We start from the raw sequence: 25,330 nt of genomic DNA, 5'->3' as shown, positions 1-25,330 counted from the left end.
ACCTTTTCATGTTTGAGATTTTGCTTTTTAAAATATTTTTAGAAAAAATGAATGTAAAGAAAAATACACCTTAGCTGGAAAAGGAATTTTGGACAATACTAATATATAGCTTTTACTAATAACGTGTAGTTACACTTGTATTTGAATTTTATTAGTTTTCTTATCAATGTGTGGAAAGTTTTTTACACTAAATATACAATCAAATGAGTACAAACTCTTTGGCCTGATTTTTGCAGGGAAAGCTAGTTGGGCACTAGTTGCCTTAGCAGTAAGTGCAAAACAGTTTGATTAGAGTTGGGTGTTTGAGGGCACGTAAAGGAAGTGTTTAAAATGGGATCTCTAGCAAAGAGTAGATGCTTGATGGAAAATGCTTATTTTATTCTTATAGGGAGGCTTTTTTATGTTTTAAACAGCAGGGTTTTAAGCAGCATTTCACTAATACCCTGTAGTATTCATGTAAAACTAAATAAAAACAACTTTAAAAATTGAGAAGTCTGACCTAGCAGAAGAGGAGCTGGGTAATCTTTATCTTTCTTACTTCAAACTGGTACAGGTGAAAGCACCCGGACAGCTTGTGAAACAGTATTAACACAGGTGCCTGAAGCACTTCATGAGTTTTCCAAGCACCAATACAATTACCTGCTGTCCATCTTCTAGCTTCTGTGCAATGATGTTACTGACTAGTGGTTTCTGATTCAGGTCACTGTGATGGACGGACAAGCACATTTCTGTATCATAATCAAGATCTGAATTTTACTGTGCATATCCAGGTAGAATCCACATAACTAGTGCTGCTGCTTTCATAGCACATCTACAGTCTGTCCTTGGTTGAGTAGCAATTTGGGTATAATTGGCAGTTGGTTCATAATGCAAATAAATTTCTTGTGCATTTTATAAAATGCCTGGTCTGTAAACTCCTAGACTGTTATGTGGAATATTCAAATCTTATCACTTTAAAACGTAATCTCATTGTGTGTTCAGTAACACCTCAAATTTGATGCCTTTGACCTAGATGTCATAAGTTGTCCATTGAATATATTGCTTCCTTGATAATGTCCTCATCTTTGTTAAGCAGAGGTATAGCTAGCTAAAGAGCCAGCATAACCAGATAACAATGGATAAGTGTGAAGATCACTTGTATAGCAATTGCTATGTGTTTCAGTTTGTAACTTCCGAATTTCTCAGAGGCTACTGAAGAGCAGTTATTAACCAAAAGTTGACCGCTCCCCACCTTGACTTGTGTTGAGAAAGGTACCTTTCTATGGTCTCTACTTATCTCACTGAAGGAGAGAAGGAAAAAATCTCTAGCCTAATAAAGCAAAGTCAGTGCAGAGAAACTCACTGATATCTCACCACTCATACCCATCATGTCTTTAGGCTTGCCTAGTAAGATGTGCTTTGGTACATGTTAAGGAAGAGCTTCCTAAATGAATAGGACCTGATTCTTGTTTTATATAAATTTTGCACAGAGGAGTTCCTGACTTAGTGCTGGTGCAAGGAAGGTCAGAAGTGGATCCATATCTCTTAAATAGAGGAAATACCTGCCTTCCTGTCACTTTGAGGTTATGTGGTGGAAAATTCAGCATTTTCTATCTGTGGCAATTGTGAATGACATGAAAGGAGCTAGAGCAACAAGTGATCCAGAAAGGTCTGGAAGATAGAAATCACCTCTAAAGTGCTAACTCAGAAGGTGCTCAAACATTTAGCCTAAGGAGTGTGAAATAAAAGCCTCGATAAAGTTTGGAAGGACTTGGCTTAGTACAGAAGCAGCCGCTGAGTAGTTCTTCACGCTACACCGGCAGCCTGCTGCAAATCGGAACGCATCTGCGCCCAGCCGCTGTTTTCCCACGGACTCATTGACGAAGGGACCCAGCCAGGCTGGGGGGCAGCCTGAGCGGACGGACGGACGGAAGCACAAGGAGCCGGTCCAAGATGGAGAGCGTGACGGAGGGGAGGTGGGAGTCTCTGCCCGTCACGCTCAGCCCGGGCGTCCTGCAGACCCTGCGGGAGCTGGGCTTCCCCCACATGACCCCCGTGCAGGTAGGGGGAGGGAGCAGCCCCGCGTGCTGGGCCGTGACTCGGGAGCGGGGCGGCTCTGTGGTGTGGTCCGTGCTCGGTACGGGGGGGACCCTGTGATCGCCACCATCCCCTTTAATGGCTGTGTGGGGGGAGCTCAGCCGTCTGTCCCCGGGTGAGACCCCTCACGGCTCCGCTGCAGTTGGACCTGCTGGGCCCTTTGGAAGGAGGGAGCCCTCGCGGCGTTGCCCTCCCCCCGTGCCGTGGAGGCTCTTGTGAGTATTTTGTGGTGCTTGCCTGCCCCTCCCGGCAGTACGGAGGAGAGCCCAGCATATAGCGTCCATGGTGTGACCTGCGTGCGCTGCCTTGTTTGTAATGTGACGGGGGAGGGTCCCTCTGGTGCAGTTTGTCGCTGTGTGTCGTGCAAAGGGGATGGCAAGTCCCAAAGGAAGATGCTCCATTATGTCACGAGTAGCACCTGAGAAGGCAGTAGGTGCTAGTGTGTGCCGCTCTAGTGAGCGGATGGAAATGACAAGTTGGTTCAAGTCCTCTGCTTTAGATGGGGGGCTGGTGCTTAGAACAGGGGATGGAGAGTCAGAACTCCTGGGTTTTCTATTTCTGGGTCAGTCATTGCTCTGACCTGCTCCCCCCGCCCCCAACAGACTTCTCCAATTATTGCCAGCCTGTCAAGCTTCCCATCTGCAATCCATGCTACCCCCAGCTTCCCAGGTTCCCTTCCTATCTCTCTTCCCTCTGCACTTACTGTGTGACCTAGAGCAATCACTTAACCTCTCTGGGATTCATTTCCCCATCTATAAAATGGGGTTGATGACACTTATGTGCGTTTGTAAAGCACTTTTTGATCCTTGGGTGAATTGAGTTACATAAGATTTGTTTAAACCAGTGAGGATGTAAGTGCACAATATTTCTGTTTCCTTTAGTCTGCAACTATACCTTTGTTTATGAACAATAAAGATGTTGCTGCGGAAGCGGTGAGTATTTTGTGAATTAAATTCACTGTTTGTTTTTCCTTACAAGTATTTGCATGCGTGAAGAAACTAACTTTGCTTCAATGTTCGCAGATAACAGGCAGTGGCAAAACATTAGCTTTTGTAATTCCCATATTAGAAATTCTCCTCAGACGGGAAGAAAAGTTAAAGAAAATGCAGGTAAGACTGAATTGAGGGATTTTGAATATATAAATAAATATATAGCTGTAATTTAAGATTGAAGATTTATAGGACTACTTAAGAGTCAAGTTACACATATGATTAAAGGTTTGCAGGATCAGGCCCTTACTACATTCATAACCAGAAATTAATTGAAAACAATTTTTAAAGTACTGTGCTGCTTCTTATAGATTTGTTTAAATGTATTCCTGACTAGCTTGTGAAATTGATTAGTAATAATTTGTACTTGTGTATTGCTTTTTGTTTATCAAGACCAAAAGATGTCTGTAAACTGTTAGAGAGCAAGTTATCTTAAAATATAACACACAGTGTAATGAAATCAAGTATGATCATTTAGTTTTTTATTGTAATGTCTCTTGATTTCTGAACAAATTTGAATTCACTTCCGTGCTACTTGTCACTAAAGACCTTTGTATTGCCTTAAAAAAAAAATTTGTGCACCCAATTTAAAAAAAAAAAGGCATTTCAAAGGGATTTTGTTTTACTGTTCTGTGCAGTCTGTTGTGTAAAATGCATCCCATTTTGTCATGTTTCAGGACATGACGGTTGAATTGGATCACTTGTTTATTTCTCAGCACTTTAACAAAAATGGTGTTTGCACATGGAATCTTTAGCATCATAATTTCATAGTCACAGCAAATAGTAAATGTCTTTTGGGGCATTTGTCTATTTCTGTCTTTCCTTTCGTTCTAATGAGCAGGTTGGAGCCATAGTCATCACACCCACAAGAGAGTTAGCTGTTCAGATTGATGAAGTGCTATCACATTTCACAAAACACTTCCCCCAATTTAGGTAGGTATGCTTTGTTTTGTAATGAAAACAGACTTTCCTTTGTCTTTTGTTTGCAAATTTTTGATAGACATGTTCCTTGTTTCAGCCAGATTCTTTTGATTGGTGGTAGGAATCCAGTGGAAGATATTGAAAAGTTCAAAGAACATGGGTGAGTTAACTGATGATTAATGTATTTCTATTGGTGCCTCTCAGAGCAGAAATGTAGCATAATCCCTGCTCCAAGGAGTTTATAAATTAGGGTGTCAATCCTGCACATATTTAAGGATGTCTTTAACACATTGCCTTCTATAAATCAAGTTATTTATGTATTTGTGCTTGCAGGATCTGTCTGATTAGACACGCATGATGAGGGACTAACGAAACAGTAGGAAGGGACCAAATGTGTTGCTGACCGAGAGCTAGTGCATAGCATAAATTATAATATATATATATTTTTTTTTTACTAAAGAGATATTTTAGTTGGCTTACTCAGTGTAAAATGTCACAGCAGGGGTAAGTGCTAAAGAGGATCTTAAATAAATAGCCTTGTGGTTCAGCTTGGGAAGGGTGGGGTTGAAAAAAGTATGTAAAAGATGAATGATCTTTGTTTTAAAAAAAACAAAAACAAAAACTGCATTCACTTAACCTATGGCCTTGTAACAGGGCCTCCTGGCTCCTGCCTCTGTTCCCGTCTACAAACTACTCTGAGACCCTTCTGCTGGTCCAACACCTTGTGCAGTTTATTTGCAAATGGATTCCCACTACATTCATAACATATACAGCTCCTATAACAAGCAGGGGAGAGCAATCTCTCTCCCCGCCCTTCCTTCCTGGCTAATAGCTTAATTAGCCTTTTTGCCATGCCCCACTCACAAATTAGGCACAGCTCTGCTTAGCCAGCCCCATTCTTTCCTGCTTGATTGGAGCTGCTGTGAACAGAGTGCCGACTCAGCCTTTCTTGCTGGGCACTTTGTCGGAGGCCTGAATTGGGAATACCAGACTATTGTCTAAGTAAATTTGATACGTAATTTTAACAAACTGCATTTTGTGGTGATACTTATGTGGAAATTCTGAAATAAAGTGGCATATACTTGCTGGTCTTGTTTGCATGCCAGTATCCAGAATGCATTTCAGTTTACAGCTATTTTATAGCTATTTGAGCTCTAGGATCAATATAAGTAGCTGGGGAGCTGTTGTATGCACAAGTTATATATCTTTACGGTTTTGTTCTTTCACCCTTCAGCATAATATCTGAGCACTTTATATGTTAATAAGACAGACAATAGGAAAATCTTTAGTGGACTGAGCTCTCTTCCACAGTCAAAAGTGCACAGGTCAGTCCCCACTTGAAGATTCCAGACTGTGTTTTGAATGCCGGTTTGTGGTATGAGATGCTGGGGGTGGTGTTGACATCCAAGTACAATTAAAATCTAACCTAAACTGTATATTCCATCACTGATAGTGGGAACATCATTATAGCCACACCGGGCCGTCTGGAGGATATGTTCAGAAGAAAAGCAGATGGGCTGGATTTAGCAAGTTGTGTGAAATCCCTTGATGTGCTGGTATTGGATGAAGCAGACAGACTTCTAGATATGGGATTCGAAGCAAGGTATTTTTTAACCATAATTCTAGTAGTACTTGTAATTCCTATAATGCTATCCATCTAAGGCTCTCAAAGCATTTTACAACCATTAATATTATTCCTATGCTACAGATGAAGAACTGAGTCACAGAAAGGTTACATGACTTGTAAAAGGTCACACAGTGAGATTAAAATGTAGGAGTCCCAGGTCCCAATTTTTCTATCTAGGTGTTTGTGATACTCATCAAGATAGTCTATGAGAACCTCACAAACAATGAATGTGACCTTACAATACTCCAATCAAGTAGTGAAGTATTGTCCCTGTTTTTACAGATGGATAGCTGAGGCACAAAGAAATTAAAGGCCTTGTCTACGTTAAGGGAATTTGCAAGGCCTAAGTGACTTGTCACACTGGGAATTAAACCTGTTTTTCCTGAGTCTCAAGACAAGTGATTTAACCACAAGATCCTTCAGATTTTGACCACTACACAATGCCCCACAACTTTATGATGGGTTGGGAAATGCATGTGAAGTTTATTTATACCCTTCTGCTCTTAATGGTACCATCACACTAAATAATTTGGTATTTCAAATATGAGATGAAAATTGATCATACAGTAATGCAGGGGTAGGCAACCTATGGCACCTGTGCCGAAGGCTGCACAAAAGCTGATTTTCAGTGGCACTCACACTGCCCAGGTCCTGGCCACCAGTCCAGGGGGTTCTGCATTTTAATTTAATTTTAAATGAAGCGTCTTAAACATTTTAAAAACCTTATTTACTTTACATACAACAATAGTTTAGTTATATATTATAGACTTATAGAAAGAGACCTTCTAAAAATGTTAAAATGTATGACTGGCAGGCAAAACCTTAAATTAGAGTGACTAAATGAAGACACAGCACACCACTTCTGAAAGGTTACTGACCCCTGCACTAATGTAAACTGAAGAGAGAGAAATATCAAACTATAGTATGCATCAAGGATCCACTCTTCTCTGATCTTGTCTTCTTTTTGAGCTTCCTTGTAAGTTTTTATCATTCTCTGCAGCTCTTGGAGGAAAAAGAGAAGAGCCAAGGGAAGTGGGCAACATAACAAGGCTAATAATCAAACATAGTTATTCATATTCATAGTACATTCAAGTAAATCTCATCTGACCTCATATTTAAAACCTCAGATGCAAACACACATGGGGTATAATCAGTCAAGCAAACACATGATTGGTAGTGCAATAGCCGGTGTTGTGCACAGCACCCTTTTGTAAAAATCATTCTGTTTAAAAACTGATTATAAAACTTACTCTTGATGGAAATCTGGAGCCATTTTCTTTTTAAATTGTGTTTACTTGCAGTTTAAATACCATTCTGGACTTTTTGCCCAAGCAGAGACGAACAGGCCTGTTCTCAGCAACTCAAACTCAAGAAGTAGAGAACCTGGTGAGAGCAGGTCTCCGAAATCCTGTCCGCATCGCAGTGAAAGAGAAGGGAGTGGCAGCAAGTAGCACTCAGAAAACACCCACACGGCTTGAAAATTACTACATGGTGAGGCTCCCTGCTCCCTACATTTGTTGTTTCTGTTTTAAACACAATGATGAACTCAGAATGTTGCATTCTGGTGCATTGCAGTTTGACAATCATGTTGCCTTCAGAAACAATGCAATAGTGAATATTCTAAGACTGCAGCAAAAACAGCTAGTAACATTATTGCGGTAAACAAAGATTGAAATAGGAGCTTCCCTCAGAAGGATTCATGCAGATAAATCAACTACTAAAGCAAGCCAAAGACCTTTCAAATTCTGCTGAAGCAGGATTGTCAAGTAGCTTGAATTGGAGACACTAAATCAGGATTGCTGGCCTTAATTCCTTGCTCTGCCACTGATTCACTTTCTGTAACCTTGGGGAACATGCTCAACTTTTCTGTGCCTCATTTTTCCCTGTCCCTGAAATGGGGATAATATGTAACACTCCCCAACCCGAGGTCATTCCTTATTTACTCACCGAGAAAATAAATTCAACCAGGATTTGTAATTAGGTTAATAGTTCAGCTTCAGAAACCTCCAATAATAGCTGAATTCCAGTGTTAATGTTTATTTCTTTTAATTAAGTTCAGTAAGCAGCAGCATACATAAAGGACAGTATTCCCACACTGATGTATGTGGAACACATCTCAGAAGCATTAACTTGCGTAAAATGCCTCCTATATTAGTGATGGATGAATCACAAAGGCTCTATACTGAGGTGAATGGAAGAAACAAGCAAATCAGCTCATCTTGAACCCACTGTTTATTTTCTGTATGTTTTTGATGTTGTGTAGATATGCAAAGCAGATGAAAAATTTAATCAGTTGGTGCATTTTCTTCGACAACACAAGCAGGAAAAACATCTGGTCTTTTTCAGGTAATTCATCTGGTTTCTTTGTGAAAACAGTGCAATGATTATTTGTGTGCTCAGTGCTGTATGAGACACACATGCTAAAGGTGATCTACTAGAGAGCACATTAACTACTTTCTGTGTAGAGTACAATGCACAAAAAAGGGGGTGGATCATTGCTTCACATTAAAATTGTCTTATACTTTGTGATAATGAAAGAACTGCTCAGGCCATGTGAACTTTCAGTGTTTATTTCTTAACCACAATATAGTATTATCATAGACAGCTGTACATTAGTCATTTAAAATAATGCTCATACTTTTAGTAGTAATAGGCAATTGGTATAGCACCTTTCTTTCAGAAGGATCCTCAAGCCCTTTCCACCTGTAAGGCTAGATCTTACATTCCCGCCGAATGCAAAATTAATTCAAAGTGATTTTGGGTGTGCAAGGAATTCAGAATCAGACCTTTAAATTGACAGGCAAATTGTAGTAGGTAAAGCAATTTTTGTACTTTATAAAATGAGGTGGAATATAGCTGGTGTTTAACATCAACACCAATTGATAGTTAAGAACAGGAAGTGATGAAAAATATTGTCTGACACTTCAGGGAGTATTTAGTGAGACAGAATGTAATTGTAACCCTTTTTAGAATTTGGCCAGGATACTGAGAACCAGTGCTCCTACTCATGTGAAAAACAGCATGGGATCTCTGGTGACCAGAAATGGCAGGACCTCAATTTTAGGTCTTGTATGAAAGGCCTTTGCTGGCATAAAACAAATTAAGCTGGTTCTAAAGACATCTTTATATCTTGGATGAGTTTATAGAATAATAGAACTGTTAGTGCTTTAAGGGACCTATAGGAAGCCATTTAGTCCAACATCCTGCATTGCCTTTCTTTAGACTCACACTATATCTCGCCTCAAGAATATAGTAGAAATAGTTGAGTCTAGAAAATTTATTGTAAAGGATCTTCAGCTACATTCCCGTTTTTCATAGTAACAAATTTTCCTAGCAAGAGACTGGATGGCTCAGAGTGCCAGTAATGGGGATGTCATTTGCTTTCAGCTTAGCTCTTACAATCCAGCACAAATTGGTAATGATGGAAACTCATCATCTATCTGATGGCTGTCCAGTGACCTATGTGAAATGGGTTGATAGTCTCAATCCAGTTCCCCATGGATAACTGTATCACACATACCACAAGCATGATTGGTAACTTCACCAGAGAGGTCAAGGATTGAACCATGGAGGTTCCTATGGGTCGGAATTGAGGCACATTGGCAGGGCATCGTGGAGGAAGTTTGCACTGTCCTGTCATCATGTATCTGTTCTGTGGCTAAGCAGAGCACTCCAGGGCTTTCGAGGCAACACCTTTCACCAGCACTAAATCCACATGCAATTGTAACATTAAAAATGCAGCTTACAAACAAAAGTTGATGCTGACTTTTTGTGGTTTTCATTCTCTCTTCAGTACCTGTGCCTGTGTGGAATATTATGGGAAAGCTCTGGAATCCTTTGTTAAAAATGTGAAAATAATGTGCATTCATGGGAAAATGAAACATAAACGTAACAAGATATTTACCGAGTTTCGGAAACTCCCAAGGTAAGAGCGTTTGAATAGACTACTCCAGTCAAAGGTGTACATGCTAAGAAAGGTAAAACTTCATCTTTTAGCCTGGGGAAGTACATACCACTTGACTATAGAAATGTGGCTTTCCTGTTGAGCAGGCTGCTAGCTAGACTACTGAAGTAGCTGGGATAATGTGGATGATACAAATCACACTCACTTTTAAGTGTTTATAGGTCTACTGAATGAGGAAAAAATTCAGATAAATTGGTAAAACAATAACACAAACTGCTCTTGGGTAACTCCCATTTGAAAGAGAAGCAATGGTGAAAGTTCCCCTGATAAAAGGAGTTGAAACCCAGAGATTCATTTATTAGTATATGAACAAAAGACTGTGGGTTTATTGCCAACAAAATGCTTTTTCATTTCCATTAAAGTTATCTGCTTTTGTCAGTTCTGTAATATGTGCAGTCATTAGGGCCCAGCAATATTTGTGTCTCATTGGAAAAAGGCTGGAATTCTTGCCCCGTTATGTCCTTGTTATTGCAATCTAAGCATTAGGAGTTCAGTTTTAGCTTTCTATGTGCAATGAAATCATTTGCCCCATCTCCTATTGATAGTTTAAAAACTGCAGTTAGATCATTTGATCTTTCTTTAATATGCTTATAGTACTTAGAAGCAGGGGAAGAAATTTAAATATGGAACTTGTAAAGGGAAGAGCTGATTATCCAGCTTAAATTAGTGGTATGTAGGATATAATACAAATACATTCCTTTTCCTAAATACTCAGTGGAATTTTCATTCAATGTGAATTTTAGCTGACCTGCAGTATGTTCTCTAATGTTGATATTCGTATTTTTTTTTAAATTTAAGGCCAAATATTCTGCCTTGACATGCACACCCACAGCATCGATTGGGGGTGCATGATGTATAAATCAGAGCAGAAGTTGGGAGCTGTTGGCTGGCACTTCTCAAATGACTATTTATTTAATCAAAAATTTGCATTTTCTTCCAACTTTCTAGTGGCATTTTAGTTTGCACTGATGTGATGGCCCGTGGCATAGACATTCCAGAAGTAAACTGGGTTTTACAGTATGATCCACCGAGCAGTGCAAGGTACAACTTAAATTCTTCATCAGAACTTGAATCCTACTTCTTTTTATATAAATGAGCTATTTAAGTGCAGAATGAGGTCAGAACTGTACAAAACACAGTGGAAGATCTACTCCCTGCCCAAGATTTAGTCTGATTGGATAGACAAAACAATGTAGCTGTCCCACATGCCCAAAGCAAGATTGGAACACTGCAGTTTTTGTTAAAACCGATGTTTGTAACAGCACTTATGGATCACACTTATAGGTTAGGTGGGTTAACATTAATAAAATGGTAGTGGCCATTTACAGGGTATGGAGAAGAGTTCCTAGCATAAGGGGTGGCAGAAGAGAATACCAAAGGGGCCGTAAGGTGGGAGACATTCAGGGAATGAAAGAAGTAAATGAGCAGAGATGTAGGCCAGGGCAGAGCTGTTCAGGAAGTGCTATAATGAGGGTTAAAAATAAAGCTAATTAAAGTAACTATTTCCCTATCTTACAGGTACCAGTGTCATAATTTTTAAAATCCATCTCTCTCTCTCTCAAATATTTGACAAATCTTCTTTTAACATGAACATTTGAGGGGTGGTGGTGGGATTATATGCTGCTAGCACAGTATTCAGGTAACACCTGTTGGTAGTTATTCACCTACATCAAGAGTACAGTAGCCCTAGATCTGTTTCATAAAACCTGCCATTCCACTCATTGTCTTGTATTACTTTAAAAGCAAATTGAGCATCTCATTCTGTTAAAACAACTTTCTGTTGTGTTTTTAGTGCCTTTGTGCATCGCTGCGGTCGAACAGCTCGAATTGGCCATTTAGGCAGTGCGCTTGTGTTTTTGCTTCCCATGGAAGAATCTTACGTAAATTTTCTCTCAATAAACCAAAAGGTGAGTTGGCTTTTATTTCCTAACAGCAGAAAAGAATTACAACGAAAACTAATTCATGGGACATAAAACCAGTTTTTTTTTCCAATCAGAATTCATAAATTTAAAAACATATATGAGATATATTAACCTAGCTGAGTAACAAAAAATAGACTTGAGAGACACTTATTATGTAAACTAATTCATCTCCCTGCGAAAGCAGGATTGGTCCCTGCATTGTGTAATTACACCTCTACCCTGATATAATACGACCCGATACAACACAAATTCGGATATAACGTGGTAAAGCAGTGCTCCGGGGGGGCGGGGCTGCGCGCTCTGATGAATCAAAGCGAGTTTGATATAATGTGGTTTCACCTATAATACAGTAAGATTTTTTTGGCTCCTGAGGACAGCGTTATGTTGAGGCAGAGGTGTATCTACTTACCGTATATACTCATTCATAAGCTGAATTTTTTTTAGTAAAAAAGGGAAGCATCAGAGAAGGGGGTCGGCTTATGAACAGGTATAGAGCGGGAGAGATGGGACACAGCCCCTCCTGCCAACAGAGGGAGCAAGGAGAGGCAGCACAGCCAGCAGAGCCAGAAGGGAAGAGGCGGGACCAGAGTCTCTCCGCTTCTGGACGCGCTGTTCTCCCCCCAGCCTCCGATGCAGCTGCAGCGGGCTGGCAGGCTGCAGCCGTGCCGCCTGGCGCACTGGAGCACATGGATGCCTGGCCCAGCCCGCTGGAACATGCTGCAGCCATGCTGCCTGGTCTGGCCTGCCAGAGCAGGTCCAACCACACCAGAGATATTCTCCCCTGGCCTTCCCCAGATAGAGTGTGGGGGTCATGTAGGGGGTGGTCATAGGAGTTACTCCCCTGACCCCCAGGTTCTCTTCCCCACTCTCCAAAAAAAAAAAATCCCCACCTGTTGCTGTCCTGGCCTATCAAGGTAAGCAGGCGCTGGCTGTGCTGCCTCTCCCTACTCCGTCTGTTGGGGGAAGGGGCTGTGTCCCACCTCTCATAAGCTGACCTCCTTCTCTGATGCCTGTCAGAATAAGCAGCTGGCACGCCGGCACACTTTGTTTACTTAGGTTTACCTCCATGCCTGCGGAAGCTCGAGGTAAACAAACCATCTCGGCTGCCAGCGGCTTATCCTGATGGCCCGGGAGCCAAAGTTTGCTGACCCCCGAATTATAGGGTTGGCTTATGAGTGGGTCATAAAAATTTTCCATTTTTACTTATCCATCTTTGTGGGGTCAGCTTATAAATGAACTGGATTATGATTGAGTATATACAGTAATATATAATAGAAAATCTGTATACCTTTTTAGTGACATCCTTCTCCTTTTGGGGCTGAAAGTAAAATAATGGTCTTAATTTCACCAGATTAGCAGTAGGACAGTTGCACTGAGAGCCAGTAATTGGAGTTGAGTGAGGATTTATGCATCCTGTTCCCTATCCTCTCAGGATTCAATGTGTGAACTTTGGTTAGGCCGCTTAACTTTGTTTCTTCATCAATAAAAAAACATGAGGTAGGTAAATATCCCTCCATGTATTGAGGCTTAATTAATGTTGAAGTATGTGTTTGAAGTTCCAATGCTTATTTTAAACCATTACGTTTAGTTGTTGCTTATGTTTTTTTCTTTTTTTGGTTAAGTGTCCCATGCAGGAAATGAAACCACTGAAAAATGTGGTAGATGTTCTTCCAAAACTGAAGACTCTGGCTCTGGCTGACAGAGCCATGTTTGAGAAAGGGATGAAAGCATTTGTATCTTGTGTGCAGGCCTATGCCAAACATGAGTGCAATCTTATCTTCCGAATAAAAGGTAATTCCCATTAGCAGCTGCTATTTTTACTTTACTTCAAAGACTATATTCACTTTGGCAAAAGTTATGTTGTTGCACAAGCACTACTGGGTCATCCTCCTGCCAAGGTCCCATACACATAGTTTACTTTCGGTTAAGTTAAATATTGATCACACTTTGAAGATGTAAAATTCTATATAATCTAAATTATTGACTCGAAGTGCTGCGGAAGGAAGGCGTAATCCTATTTTACAGTGGGATAAACTGAGGCACAGAGGCTAAGTGATTTGGTCAAAGCCAGAGTCAAAGTTACAGGTCAGAACCTAGCCCATGCCATTCTGACGGAGCAAGAAAGCAAATCGTAGAGAGACATTGACCAGTGCTTGCAGAGATCCTTGTCTGACTTAATGAAAACAGTAAAAGATGCATTGCCTCTTGGTGACAGATTTTTCTAAACACATCTGTGGAACCCTCTGCCTGAGGAGGCTGTGACAGCTAAGACTGTAACAGGGTTTAAAAGAGAACTAGATAAATTCATGGAGGTTAAGTCCATTAATGGGTATTAGCCAGTAAGGAATGGTGTCCCCACCTTCTGTTGTCAGAGGGTAGAGATGGATGGCAGGAGAGAGATCACTTGATCATTACCTGTTAAGTTCACTCCCTCTGGGACACCTGGCATTGGTCACTGTCAGTAGACAGGATACTGTGCTGGTTGGCCGTTTTTATCTACAGTGGACTGATTTTTGCAGAAAAATGCATGACTTTAAGGACTGTTTATGACAAGTGTGGTGACTGAATAACTTCTCTCTGGGTCTGCGAGGTAAAGCTGGGCAAGGAATGATTTTCCTGTCTCACGAGAGTTTGAGATTTTGAATCTTTTTCCTGTCCTGAAATGGGATGAAAAGTTTGTCTTGAAAATTTTTGCAAACCAATAAGATTAATTTTTTTGATTGGGTCAATCAACAAGTTTTTAAACGTTTAGTTTTTGACATGACTTATTAAACATTGTAGTGGGACATTCTGACAACTTCAAAACTTATTCCCTACCATTATTTTGAATTTGTGGAAACTGGCCCTATCTTGTAAACAATTTTCATTTGGACAAATTGACATTTGTTGATTAAAAAATATTTTGTTGGACAATTTCCCACTGATACGAACAGACTTCCAGAAACTGCTAAATAGAGAAGCAATTGAGTATCAGGATGCAAGCAAGAAGGAAAGGAAAGGGTTTTACATATATACACGCTGTCTGTGTTTAAGCCTACGCAAATATTAAGATACACACCCCTTCCTTCACAACCCAGCATAACTCAGCAAAATACTTAAACGTGAGTAGTCCCATTGAAATCAGTGGAACTACTCATATACTTAAGAACTTTCGTGGATTAGGTCTATTACTTTGTCATATGCTGATATCTTAATCCTTATTTTAACAGATCTGGACTTCGCTAGTTTTGCTCGAGGTTTTGCCCTGCTGAGGATGCCAAAGATGCCTGAACTAAAAGGAAAGTGTTTTTCAGACTTTGTTCCTGTCACTATTGATACAGACTCCATTCCCTTCAAAGATAAAAACAGAGAAAAACAAAGGCAAAAGCTGTTAGAGCAGCAAAGAAAGGACAGACAAGAAAATGAAGGCAAAAGAAAATTTATAAGGAATAAAGCCTGGTCAAAGCAGAAAGCCAAAAAGGAGAAGAAAAAGAAAATGACAACAAAAAGGAGAAGAGAAGAGGTAAATTAAGTTCCTCAAACTCACATGTGACTACTTCAGTATAGTCACAGCCAGGTTAGAATGCCAACAGTCTTCAAAAGCAAGGGCGGGTATAAGGACTTCAGTCTGGTAGAAAGTTGGAGAACTGTTTGTCCACATTGCCTGCCTGCTACCCCCAAAGACAGAACTTGATGAATTCAAAAGCAAGTTCCATCCAGTCCTCCTCCGCCAGTGAGTGATTGCTTATGTCTCACTCCTCAGAGGTATGAGCAATCTGAAATGAAGGGAGCTGCAGTACCTGAGTTTCTTACATTCTCAAAAGAGTGCTTAAGAAAAAAAGTGAGCAGTCAACCCACTACTCTATTCCTTGCCTGGCTTCTGTCAGCAGAACCCTGCTGTAAGCCTCCAGTAGCAGAAAGTCAAGATGGGCCATGAAACCTATGGAGGCCAGAACGGTCCAAAATGGGCAGCATGTAGGAAATACATTGGTTTGCACCTTCTTCAGCCAGCCTCCTCTGGAGCAAGATGTGAGGCTACCCTCTCCTTGCAAGTGGCTCAAACTCACTATATTCCGTGCAAGTTTTATAAAAATGTAATGTTACTTTTAGCAAAGCAAAGTTCTTTGTTTTAATTTTAACCTTGTCCCTCGCTTTCAGTTGGCAAGTTTAATTTTATCTGGGGGTTTCCTTTAATAGGGTCAGGATTGAAAAAGCAGGAAAAAGGGAGGATTTAAATAGTATTTTGAATGCTAATAGAAGAGAATCCACTGTTCGCCATGTCCCCTTCTGTTACTAAAACATCTTTAACCCTTATTACTGCCTCATGTGTTGCCGCACATACTAGGGCCAACCTAATATGGCTACGTAATGGATGGCAGCAGCACAATACATGTAATAAAGCACCAGCAGTAAAAAATTAATATGGTTATTTCTAGAGTATTCAAATATATAGAACTAAGCATTTCAGTATAGGAGTAAATCACTGTTTCAACTATCTGCAGGGCTCTGATATTGAAGATGAGGAAATGGAGGAGCTGCTGAATGACACACGACTTTTGAAAAGGTTAAAAAAGGGTAAAATTAGTGAGGAAGAGTTTGAGAAGAGGCTGATGAGCAGTGAGAGAAAAGTCAAAGCTGTGTTTGACTCAGAGTCTGAAGACTGACAATCCTGCTTCAAGTGTCTCTCCCTGAAGATGCCTCTCATTTTAGTAAAGCTGTACTTTTACACAAAGCCACTTCATGCTGTGCTCTGCACTGTTAGTACTTATGGAAGCCAAGGCTGTTTTATAGGTAACTATGTGCATATAGCAGAATCTCTGCAGTCTCTACTGGGGGCACAAGCATAGCTACACCTTTGAAGACAGAACTAAATCAGACTGCGGTTCCAAAACTGAATGCTTTGAGTAAGAAATGTAGAATTCAGTTATCAGGTGTCTGGTGGATTCTTTTTGTTCAGATGTGTACCTAACATATCTGGAATCATTAAGTAATTTTTAAACTTGTTCAGAGATCATATGTGGGGAAAAGTAGTTTAGGTGTCATCCTCAGAATGCTGCACCCCTCTATGAAAATTTATTTTAGATCTTCAGATCCTCAATGACTTACATTTCTGTTTGCACACTGGTCCAAGTAATAAATGAAATCAAAAAACTTTCTGCTTCACTGTAAAAATCAGAAGGCTGCTGGTAATGGAGTTCATCCATCCTTAAAATTTGTTAGTCTCTAAGGTGCCCCAAGTACTCCTGTTCTTTTTGCGGATACAGACTAGCACAGCTTGCTACTCTAAAATCCTTATACTGTTTCCTTTCTATAATAGGTTGGGATAGTTTATATCTGTGAAACTCTGCAACTGTGAAGGGATGGTCATTGAACAACAGAGCACACTGTGCAGTGAATCTGCTCCCTTACAGATAAAGTTTAATAAGTTCATCGCTGACAGCTGATGGAGTTAACACACCTAAGTCTGTAAACAGCAACGTAATTAGTGATGGTGAGGTGTAGTCAATCCAGGGGTGCTCCTCAGTTAGACTTTGGTTTGTTTTCAGGGTGTCTGCTTTGTACTGCAGGAGAGAAGAAAACCATTAGTTGCCACAAAACAATAGACCATCTTTTTTGAGTTCGAATAATAATATGGGCTTGACCAAACTTTATGGATCCTAGCTGTAGCTGAAGGAACCCACTGCTCTAACCACAGCATAGACTGGTGCCACCTAGTACTGCCCCATCATCATCTACAGTAATATGTAAGGTTTATAGTTCTGCAAAGTTTCCCTTGATCCAGCGATTCTGCTGCCAGTTGTGTGTTCTGTTACTGAGTGAGCTGCTTCAGGAACAGTATGTTGGCAGAACTTGGGGGGAAGTGCTGGTGCTTCTGGCAGTTTGGTTTAGTGTACACAGAACAGGAAGCTTTTCAATACTATAAAATACTAGTAAAGTGAGTAGGGAAAATCCAGATTGGCAAACACACTTTTGCTTAAGCTATACTGTATGTTATTACAGGTCAGGAGTGGCTTTCACTTACTCTAGATAGAAAAATGTAAACTACATTTTCAATGCATTAGGTGTAAATTCATGGGTAAGATCTTAATACCATAATATTAGTTGCTCACAGAACCAATTTATGTGCAGCTCTGTGGGTTACAAAGTATTCTGAATTTCCCTTACCTTAAATTTATCTGGGACATCCTGTTGATTTAGAGGGAAGAGTCTTACAAACTTGAAGCTTTCTGCTACCACATAAAACGGTTTATTCTGAGCTTTGGCACACACAGCCATTTGATTTGTACCAATCTGCAGAGACAGTTTAGACGGAAAACAGTATATACTCCCAGTACTAGAGTGACAGTAAACTTCCATGATTCCAACCAGTAGACACTTTGAGTGTACTTAACATCTGAACTGAAAGTACTTCTGAAAAGCCTGGAACTCTTCATAGAAACCAAGCTTAAGAAACAGAAGGCTCTTTTAAAAGAGAGTTTTATCTGTGTGCCATTATGGGTCACAACACTCCTGTGATCTAGGCGAGTATTATCCTAATTTTACAAAGCAGGGGACTGATGCATAGAGGAAGCAGTAGTACAAAAGGGAACAGAAGCCAGAAGTCCAGACTTCCACTCTCTATTCCAATAAATGAAGAGTACTACCTACCAGTGTCTTTCAGGTCAGGAAAGTTACAGCTTTGTTTATTCTAACTGGCTTTCATATCTAATGTACTCCTCTTTCAAGCCAAAAGAGAGATCTTTCTGTCTGCAAACTAATTACTCTTTAGGCTATATTCTATTTTGCATATCAATATGAAAGTTGCAAACAGAATATGGTTATTTTTAAAAAGCAGAGTAAGCAAAATAAAGCCATTGTCTTAGATATAGACTTTGATGCTGACAACTCGGTAAAATTGAAAGGACTCTGAAGCAAAACTGATTTTATTTTAAACTTTAGTGTGTTGTAACCATGAAGACTATTCAATTGCAATGGGCTATAGAAAGTGGCAACTTACTGTAATAGTCTTAATCATGACACTAATCGATGGGTTATGCACACATAATTAGCAGCAATCAGAGTTTCCTGAATAACTCCCCCTGCATCATCTAGAAGGAGCCCATTAAGCTATAGTGAGTAAAAATCTACTAGAAATAAAATGCAAACATTGCTCACATTTTCAAAATCTGTCAACATGCACAGTGTGCTCCAGGTATATGAAGAATCACTAATTCACCACCTCTTACCTTGTTAATAATTCCTCCGCTTTCAACCACGCCTTCAGCACCAACTATTACCAAGTTCACTTTCTCCATGATGTAGCTGTTTAAGAAAAATGTTAAATCATATAGTGTAGTACTAGAAATGTGACTTAATTTTGTTAATACCTCATGATCATTTTGCTTTTCAAGTAGAATAGTCATTCTTGCAACTGTCCAGATACATGCATGTGGCCTATTCATATGTCCTTGGAATTATCCTTCCTTGATCTTCCCAAACAGGAATATTAAATAACCAGGGCTTCTCCAAATGTACTGGAGGTATTGACCTCAAAAGTTGCTGAGGCTATTTTGGCTGAAGTCTACCAGTTACTAGTAATCAGTTATAGAAATTTAGATATTCAATATTACACTATTATGAAGTTATCTTAGCTCCGCATTTCAAGATGGTCAAAACCAAAATATACTTTTAAATAATTCCAAATGCCTTTAATCCCATGTTTTCCCTTCTTTCAATGCCCCCTCACATCTGTTTTCTCCTTCATGGAGAATACTGGTAGAAAGAAGTTACTTTGTACTTTTATATAGCACCACTCATCCAAGAACATAGCATGTGTCTTGGTGCATGAAGGAAATGCAACACCAACTAAAATGCTCATAAGGAGAGAAGTTATATTTTTTCAGTTCTGTCTCTAAGAGTTATCTGGCCAGATAACTTAATCAGTCAAGTCACTGATCTCATGTTAACTACCTTGTAAAATACAGCAAGTTAGAGTGGTGTGTATCTTCTTGACAATTGCCTCTCAGGCATTTTGTATTGGATAGAGAATTAAGTTTTACTAACACATTGTTCATAAGAACGGCCATATTGGGTCAGACTAAAGGTTCATCTAGGCCAGTATCCTGTCTTCTGACAGTGGCTAATGCCAGGTGCCCTAGAATGAACAGAACAATCTCCCCTGTTGCCCATTCACAGCTTCTGGAAAACACAGGCTAGGGACACCATCCCTGTTCCATTCTCATGCATTTAGGACTCAAATTCTGGTATCTAGTAAGCAATTACCAGCTTTTAAAAAAAAATCCAGTAACTGCATTTAAGTATATATAAAACATCTGACTTTTTAAAAAAAATATTGGCAGGCAAAATGGAGCCCTTAGCTATAGCATCTCAGCTCCTTTTCTCCCTCATATCCCTAAATGCTACGTAGATTGAAAAAGATAATTGAACTTAATATCTAAACATTATCAAATACTTCTGCTTGATTTCTGGCAATCACGTTATCCTGTCAAAAGATTTAGCTTGTACAGTAGCTGTGCCAGTTGATACTACAGTGAAAGGTTAAATTAGCAAAACCATCCATTCCAATTTGAAGAAACTTTTGGAAAATTCATACATACTATAGTTAAAATGAAAACCAGAAGGACAATAAAAGGCTTGTTAACATCTAAGAATGTAATTAATTACTTACCCAACTGCAGCATCTAGAATCACAGTCACAGGAACGTTGAGCTTGCTAAGGGCCTTTGCCATTTTTTGCCTATTAAAATAATGTTTATGAAGTTTTGAAATCTTTCTTTAAAGAGGTCAGTGAAATTCATTGATGCGATAAAATTTTTTAAGTATATGTGAATGAAACCTGATAATTAGGGCCTTACCAAATTCATGGTCCATTTTGGTCAATCCATTTGATATAGGATTTTAAAAAAATGTAAATTTCATGATTTCAGCTATTTAAATCTGAAATTTCATGGTGTTGTAATTGTAGGGGTCCTGACCCCAAAAAAGTGTTGTGGGGTGGGCATAAGGTTATTGTGGGGGGGGGGGGGGGGGCTGCAGTGCTGCTATCCTTCCTTTTGCATTGCTGGTGGTTGTGGCCCTGCCTTCAGAGCTGGGCAGCTGGAGAGCAGTGGCTGCTGGCTGGGAGCCCAGCTCTGAAGGCAGAGCCGCCACCAGCAGCAGCGCAGAAGTAAGGATGGCATGGAATGGTATTGCCACCCTTAGTTCTTCACTGCTGCCTGCAGAGCTGGGCCCTCAGTCAGTAGCTGCCACTTTCTGGCCACACAACTCTGAAAGCAGCAGTGTTTACATCTCCGTGTTAGTAATTCTGGTTCTGCAATCACTCCTTTTTCTGGTTTCTCTCTGTTTTATGAAACACACAAATAAAGGGGAAACGAGCTGACTATCACAGAAATAGTGAAATTGACAATAGATGGAGTAAAACTGAAGAGCCTCCTCTAATCATTCAGTTTAGAAATCATAGGTATGACTTGTAACTATATAAGGTAAAAGACCCAGACAAATGTCATTAAATGACAGTTTACTGTACATTTAACACCCAGCTTTTTCATCTGCTTGGTGTTAGATACAAGATACTATGAACAGTATACTGTGAAATGTTACTTTAGTGAAAGTGATAAATCACACTTTATCTGCCAATATTCAGGTATTTCAGTTGTCATTAGAAATGAAACTGCCTGTTATACAGCGTGTATGGTTTGCTATTTTCCTTTACTTCCTTCAAACTATATTGTATCCTCTGGACACTGACAGTGCTGTCACTAATATACACTTCGTAGCGTCTTAAAGGGAACTCCTTTTTTTTTTAAAAAACCCAAAACACAAAAACCACCACATTTTTGGTAAACATTTTTATCCTCGTATTGTCACAAGTAACACTTACTACTATTAGTTTATTTTAAAAAAATACTTCAAGTTGACTTTTAAGCAATCATTCTTAGAGAAAAAATGGGTTGCCTAGCAGTGGTTGGTCATTAAAGTTTTGTTACACCTTAGCTGGAAAGCTTGGGGATGCTGTAATATGTTTACATAATACAGGGAATTGCCTGTTGATAGCGGTTCTTTGGAAGGGCGTTGCTGTAGGCAATCTGTCAAGAGGGATATGAGTTTGCAATGAAATAGTTATCTTTTAATAATTCAAAAATAGGTAAAAGCTGTTCTTAAAATATGACTCCACTAATGGACATTAGTATCTTACTAATCAAGAAGACAAAATTGACATATACTTGCCCTGCTTGATCGGGCTGTGATTCAGTAATATAAACACTGAAACGCTTCTTTGATGCAGCAGCTGCCTCTAACACTCTGAGCACCACTCTCGAATAGGCATGCGTTAATATTCGCTGTTAAAGTAACAGACATTTTACTACTTTAGCAAGTTTCAGGAAAGCTTTGTTATTGTCTTGATCTCTTTTAATTGTTTACCATGCACAAGTGTTTTAAACATGATCTTCAGTTACTTTAGATGGTATCCCAGATTTCACAAAAATGTAACATTTTAAGAGTTGTAGATACTTTTGGTGACCTGTCCAATATTAAACTCTTGTATTTTTACAAACCATGGGAGGTCAAGCCATCATGAAAATTGGATTTTATAAGACACTTAATTACTGAAGCCCTGACACAGAGGGGCTGGAACCCACAACTTCCATTTAAGTCAGTAGTTGGGGGTGCTCAGTACCACTTAGAACCAGGCCACAGGCTTAATGTCAGTCTGTATGGAAACAAAGGTGGAGGGAGGGGAAAGAAAAAGTGAGTTTTAGAAAATATTTGAATATGTGGCATAAACAAATGTGATAGGTAGGAGTAAAATCTTTACTTGGGAAAGCCAACATCAGCTAATGTGGGGTCTCCTTAACAGATGAGGATAAAACCTATTTCCTCCATCACTTGAAATAATGGAACACCCAGAACAGATTAATCGGTCCTGACATACTTACAGCACCATCTTTGATAAATGTATGGCAGAGTTTTGCAATTTTGTTTCTTGAAAGAGAGATTCTCCTAAGGAAAAGTTCCCCTCGTTCGATCATGATTTCTTTACACTTTGAATAGTCCTGGAAAAAGCAGTAAGAACAAAAATTAAGGCCCAGGATTACTTTGTGAGTAATGTTACTTTGTGGATGAGGGAAGCATTACACTTGGTGACAAACTCACCGAGTACTCCAGTGAGGTGAGACTGATAAACCTTAGGAAGAGCTCTCCCCCTGAAGAGACTGCCACCGAAGAGTCAACACCAGATAGAGTTTCAATGGCATTTTTGAGATTTAGTCTCAAACCCTGAATGGTCTCACCTGAGAGAGAGAGAGAAATGCAAACTTCATTTCAAAACAAAATACTCATTACATGCTAGACCAGGGGTTCTCAAGCTGGGGGTCAGGACTCCACAGGGGGTTGCGAGCTGTCAGCCTCCACCCGAAACCCTGCTTAGCATCCAGCATTTATAATGGCGTTAAATATATTAAAAAGTTTTTAATTTATAAAGGGCGTGGCACTCACAGGCTTGCTATGTGAAAGGGGTCACCAGTACAAAAGTTTGAGAACTACTGTGCTAGACAGAAGTTTAGGTATATTCTGGTATGGCACTAATGGTTGTATTTTAAAAATTTCCAAATGACTAACTTGGTATTTCTCCTTCAGTGTGTTGGGATTACAGTGGAAGCTTATTACACCATGTGAAAATTTTTCAACTGATCCCATACGTTTGAGTACAAAATCTATAGTCTTGTAAGCCCTACCTGCCGCCTGCCCTCCATCCACCTTTCTCTAGAATAACAGTCATCTAAAAAGAGAATATAAACACTCCTGAAATGTGTATTACTGCCAAGAATGAAAACTGACGAAACACTACTACATAGTCAACAGCAATGTTGACTGCTCCTGCCTGCCCATCGGTGTGCTCTGACTGTAACCTGAAAGAACAAGTTCTTGCCGTTAATGAGGTAATTCAGCATCCATGCTCAGTCAATGCTTAGCACAGATCCAATGAAGCAGATTATATTTAATGAAACAAACACCAAATACATTTTGAAAATGTTTTTTGTACTATTTGTTTCCCTGATTTTGATTAGTAATGCATGCTTCTCAAGCTTGTGCTCATTTCTGCACAACATCTACCAGACAAGTTTCTTATTTCTAACTTTGGATGGAGTGTAGCCTGCCTTTTTTTTTTGCTCAAAGACCTTCATGTTTAACTCTTCTCTGAACTTTAAAAAACAATATGACATTCAGGTTAAAAACACTGGGCTTGCCTTTTACTGCAATGCAGGAACTGGACTGTTAGTTTTGCTTGTGAAAAAGAAAAGGCAGGATCTTGGAACCAGAGATGAACTGCCGTATAGCTTGCTTCTTGAGAAAGCAAAATTTAAATAATCACCTAAAATGCAACACAACTCTGAATTTCAGTCACCTGAATCACCATGAATCTGATGAGGTGTGTGTTAAATATTTAGGGTTGGCAGAATTTGATTTTTTTAAAATAATTTTGATGGATAATATCAATAGTTATTTGTGAGTATTTTTTATTTTTATTGATTTGCATTTCACAGTTCTGGAAATTTTGGGGTGTTTAGCATCTTTCAGTTTTTATCAATTAACAGTTTTCACAGTTGCAGGAAATTATAGGGGTGTCAGACAATAACTTATTAGAGAGCTTTCAGAGTAGCAGCCATCTTAGTCTGTATCCACAAGAAAAACAGGAGTACTTGCGGCACCTTAGAGTGCCTAACACATTTATTTGAGCATAAACTTTCCTGGGTTACAGCCAACTTCTTCAGTTTTTTTCTCCTGCTGCTAAGAGCTCATCTTAATTAATTAGCCTCTTAGAGATAATATGGCTACTTCCACCTTTTCATGTTCTGTATGTATATATATATGTTCCATTCTATGCATGTGCAGAAGTGGGCTGTAGCCAGGAAAGCTTATGTTCAAATAAATGTGTTAATCTCTAAGGTGTTACAAGTACTCCTTTTCTTTTTATTTGAGAGCCTCATTCAATAACGATCAGGCAGCATTTTTCTTACTTTGCCTATTTTTAAACCTTGATAATTATCGATGGAAACATGTTTTTTGTCGGTTTGTGTGCGGACGGTGAAATCGAGGTTTATAGAAACGGAATCCGTCCAAGCCTATCACTGCTGCAAGGTGGTCGGTGAGGTGTATTAGCACTGCCCTCCACTGGACGGATTCAGGACCGCTCGTCCTACGTGACCATCTTCCCTTCGCTCCGGGACCGGGGCCCGTGCGCTCGGAGCAGGGTCTGCGGGTTCTAGCCTGGCTCTCGCCCTGCAGCGGAGCACGGGCTGGGCCGGCGGCTGGCAGGGCCCCTGTACCTTTGTCTCTCTTCAGGAACTCCAGCAGCGCGCGGATGGCGGCCACGGCCGAGGCCACGTCGGGATCCTCCGTCATCTGGGCTTTGAAGGCCTCGATCAGCTCTGCAAGGGAAACGGGGCCCGTCAGCCACAGGGACCCGCCCGGAAAGCCCCCACCTCGGGCTGGCCGAGCCTGGTCCCCCGCCCGGGGAGCGGCGGGATCTCGCCTCGCCCCCGCCGCCAGGGGGCAGCCCCTGGCCGCGAGGGATGCTAGGGCCATGTCCACACCTGCGCCCAGGGGCGGCTCGGGTGAGGGGCCAGTTAATCATCCACCCCCGGATCGGGCGCGGGCCCCGGCCCCGTTACCTGCTTCGTTCATGGCTTCAGCTGCAGGCGGGACCGGGCCTGTGAGAGCAGCAAGAGCCGGGTCTGTTTCCCCCTCTCACGCGGAGGGAGCTGCTGTCCCCGCCCGGCCCCTTTTCGTGGTGACACCGGGCGCCGCTGCACCGGCGTCTTCCCCCACGGCCGGCTCTTGGGCGTCACGC

General features: G+C 40.4%; 2 protein-coding genes across 4 annotated transcripts; one reads left to right on the top strand and one right to left on the bottom strand.

Annotated features, from left to right (window-relative positions):
- The first annotated feature begins 1,913 nt into the window (after positions 1 to 1,913).
- Positions 1,914 to 16,481, top strand: DDX55 (DEAD-box helicase 55). 3 transcript variants are annotated; one of them, XM_050923516.1, is made up of 14 exons: positions 1,914 to 2,040; positions 2,958 to 3,008; positions 3,099 to 3,185; positions 3,907 to 3,998; positions 4,084 to 4,146; positions 5,440 to 5,589; positions 6,915 to 7,104; positions 7,877 to 7,959; positions 9,407 to 9,538; positions 10,526 to 10,618; positions 11,370 to 11,484; positions 13,122 to 13,290; positions 14,709 to 15,001; positions 15,981 to 16,481. In XM_050923516.1, exons 1-14 carry the CDS (start codon positions 1,933 to 1,935, stop codon positions 16,140 to 16,142), a joined length of 1,788 nt encoding a protein of 595 aa, XP_050779473.1. In that variant the 5' UTR covers positions 1,914 to 1,932; the 3' UTR covers positions 16,143 to 16,481. The 3 variants fall into 3 exon arrangements, with proteins under 3 accessions (XP_050779473.1, XP_050779474.1, XP_050779475.1); XM_050923518.1 differs by having other exon boundaries at positions 2,020 to 2,040; positions 3,106 to 3,185; XM_050923517.1 differs by lacking the exon at positions 2,958 to 3,008.
- Positions 16,482 to 16,865: 384 nt separating this feature from the next.
- Positions 16,866 to 25,273, bottom strand: EIF2B1 (eukaryotic translation initiation factor 2B subunit alpha). Its single transcript, XM_050923548.1, has 9 exons — positions 25,152 to 25,273; positions 24,807 to 24,908; positions 22,633 to 22,769; positions 22,416 to 22,532; positions 21,706 to 21,818; positions 20,147 to 20,215; positions 18,705 to 18,780; positions 17,644 to 17,769; positions 16,866 to 17,039 (listed from the first exon to the last, which is right to left on the bottom strand). The coding sequence occupies exons 1-9, from the start codon at positions 25,162 to 25,164 to the stop codon at positions 16,884 to 16,886; spliced, it is 909 nt and encodes a 302-aa protein (XP_050779505.1). The 5' UTR covers positions 25,165 to 25,273; the 3' UTR covers positions 16,866 to 16,883.
- Between the last annotated feature and the right edge of the window lie 57 nt (positions 25,274 to 25,330).

Source organism: Gopherus flavomarginatus, chromosome 15 (assembly GCF_025201925.1).
Source record: "Gopherus flavomarginatus isolate rGopFla2 chromosome 15, rGopFla2.mat.asm, whole genome shotgun sequence".
Classification (NCBI taxonomy): Eukaryota; Metazoa; Chordata; order Testudines; family Testudinidae; genus Gopherus; species Gopherus flavomarginatus.
Note: the sequence above shows the minus strand (reverse complement) of the source record. Positions and strands in the feature narration are given on the sequence as shown.

Bases quoted from the DNA above. Each gene is read 5' to 3' on its own strand.
- DDX55 (XM_050923516.1), top strand. From the start codon at position 1,933: ATGGAGAGCGTGACGGAGGGGAGGTGGGAGTCTCTGCCCGTCACGCTC. The intron at 3,009-3,098 runs GTGAGTATTTTG...CAATGTTCGCAG, and splicing joins AAGATGTTGCTGCGGAAGCG to ATAACAGGCAGTGGCAAAAC. The intron at 15,002-15,980 runs GTAAATTAAGTT...AACTATCTGCAG, and splicing joins CAAAAAGGAGAAGAGAAGAG to GGCTCTGATATTGAAGATGA.
- EIF2B1 (XM_050923548.1), bottom strand. The intron at 17,770-18,704 runs GTAAGAGGTGGT...CTGTCTCTGCAG, and splicing joins GCGGAGGAATTATTAACAAG to ATTGGTACAAATCAAATGGC. The intron at 17,040-17,643 runs GTAAGGGAAATT...TCTCTCCTGCAG, and splicing joins ATGTCCCAGATAAATTTAAG to TACAAAGCAGACACCCTGAA.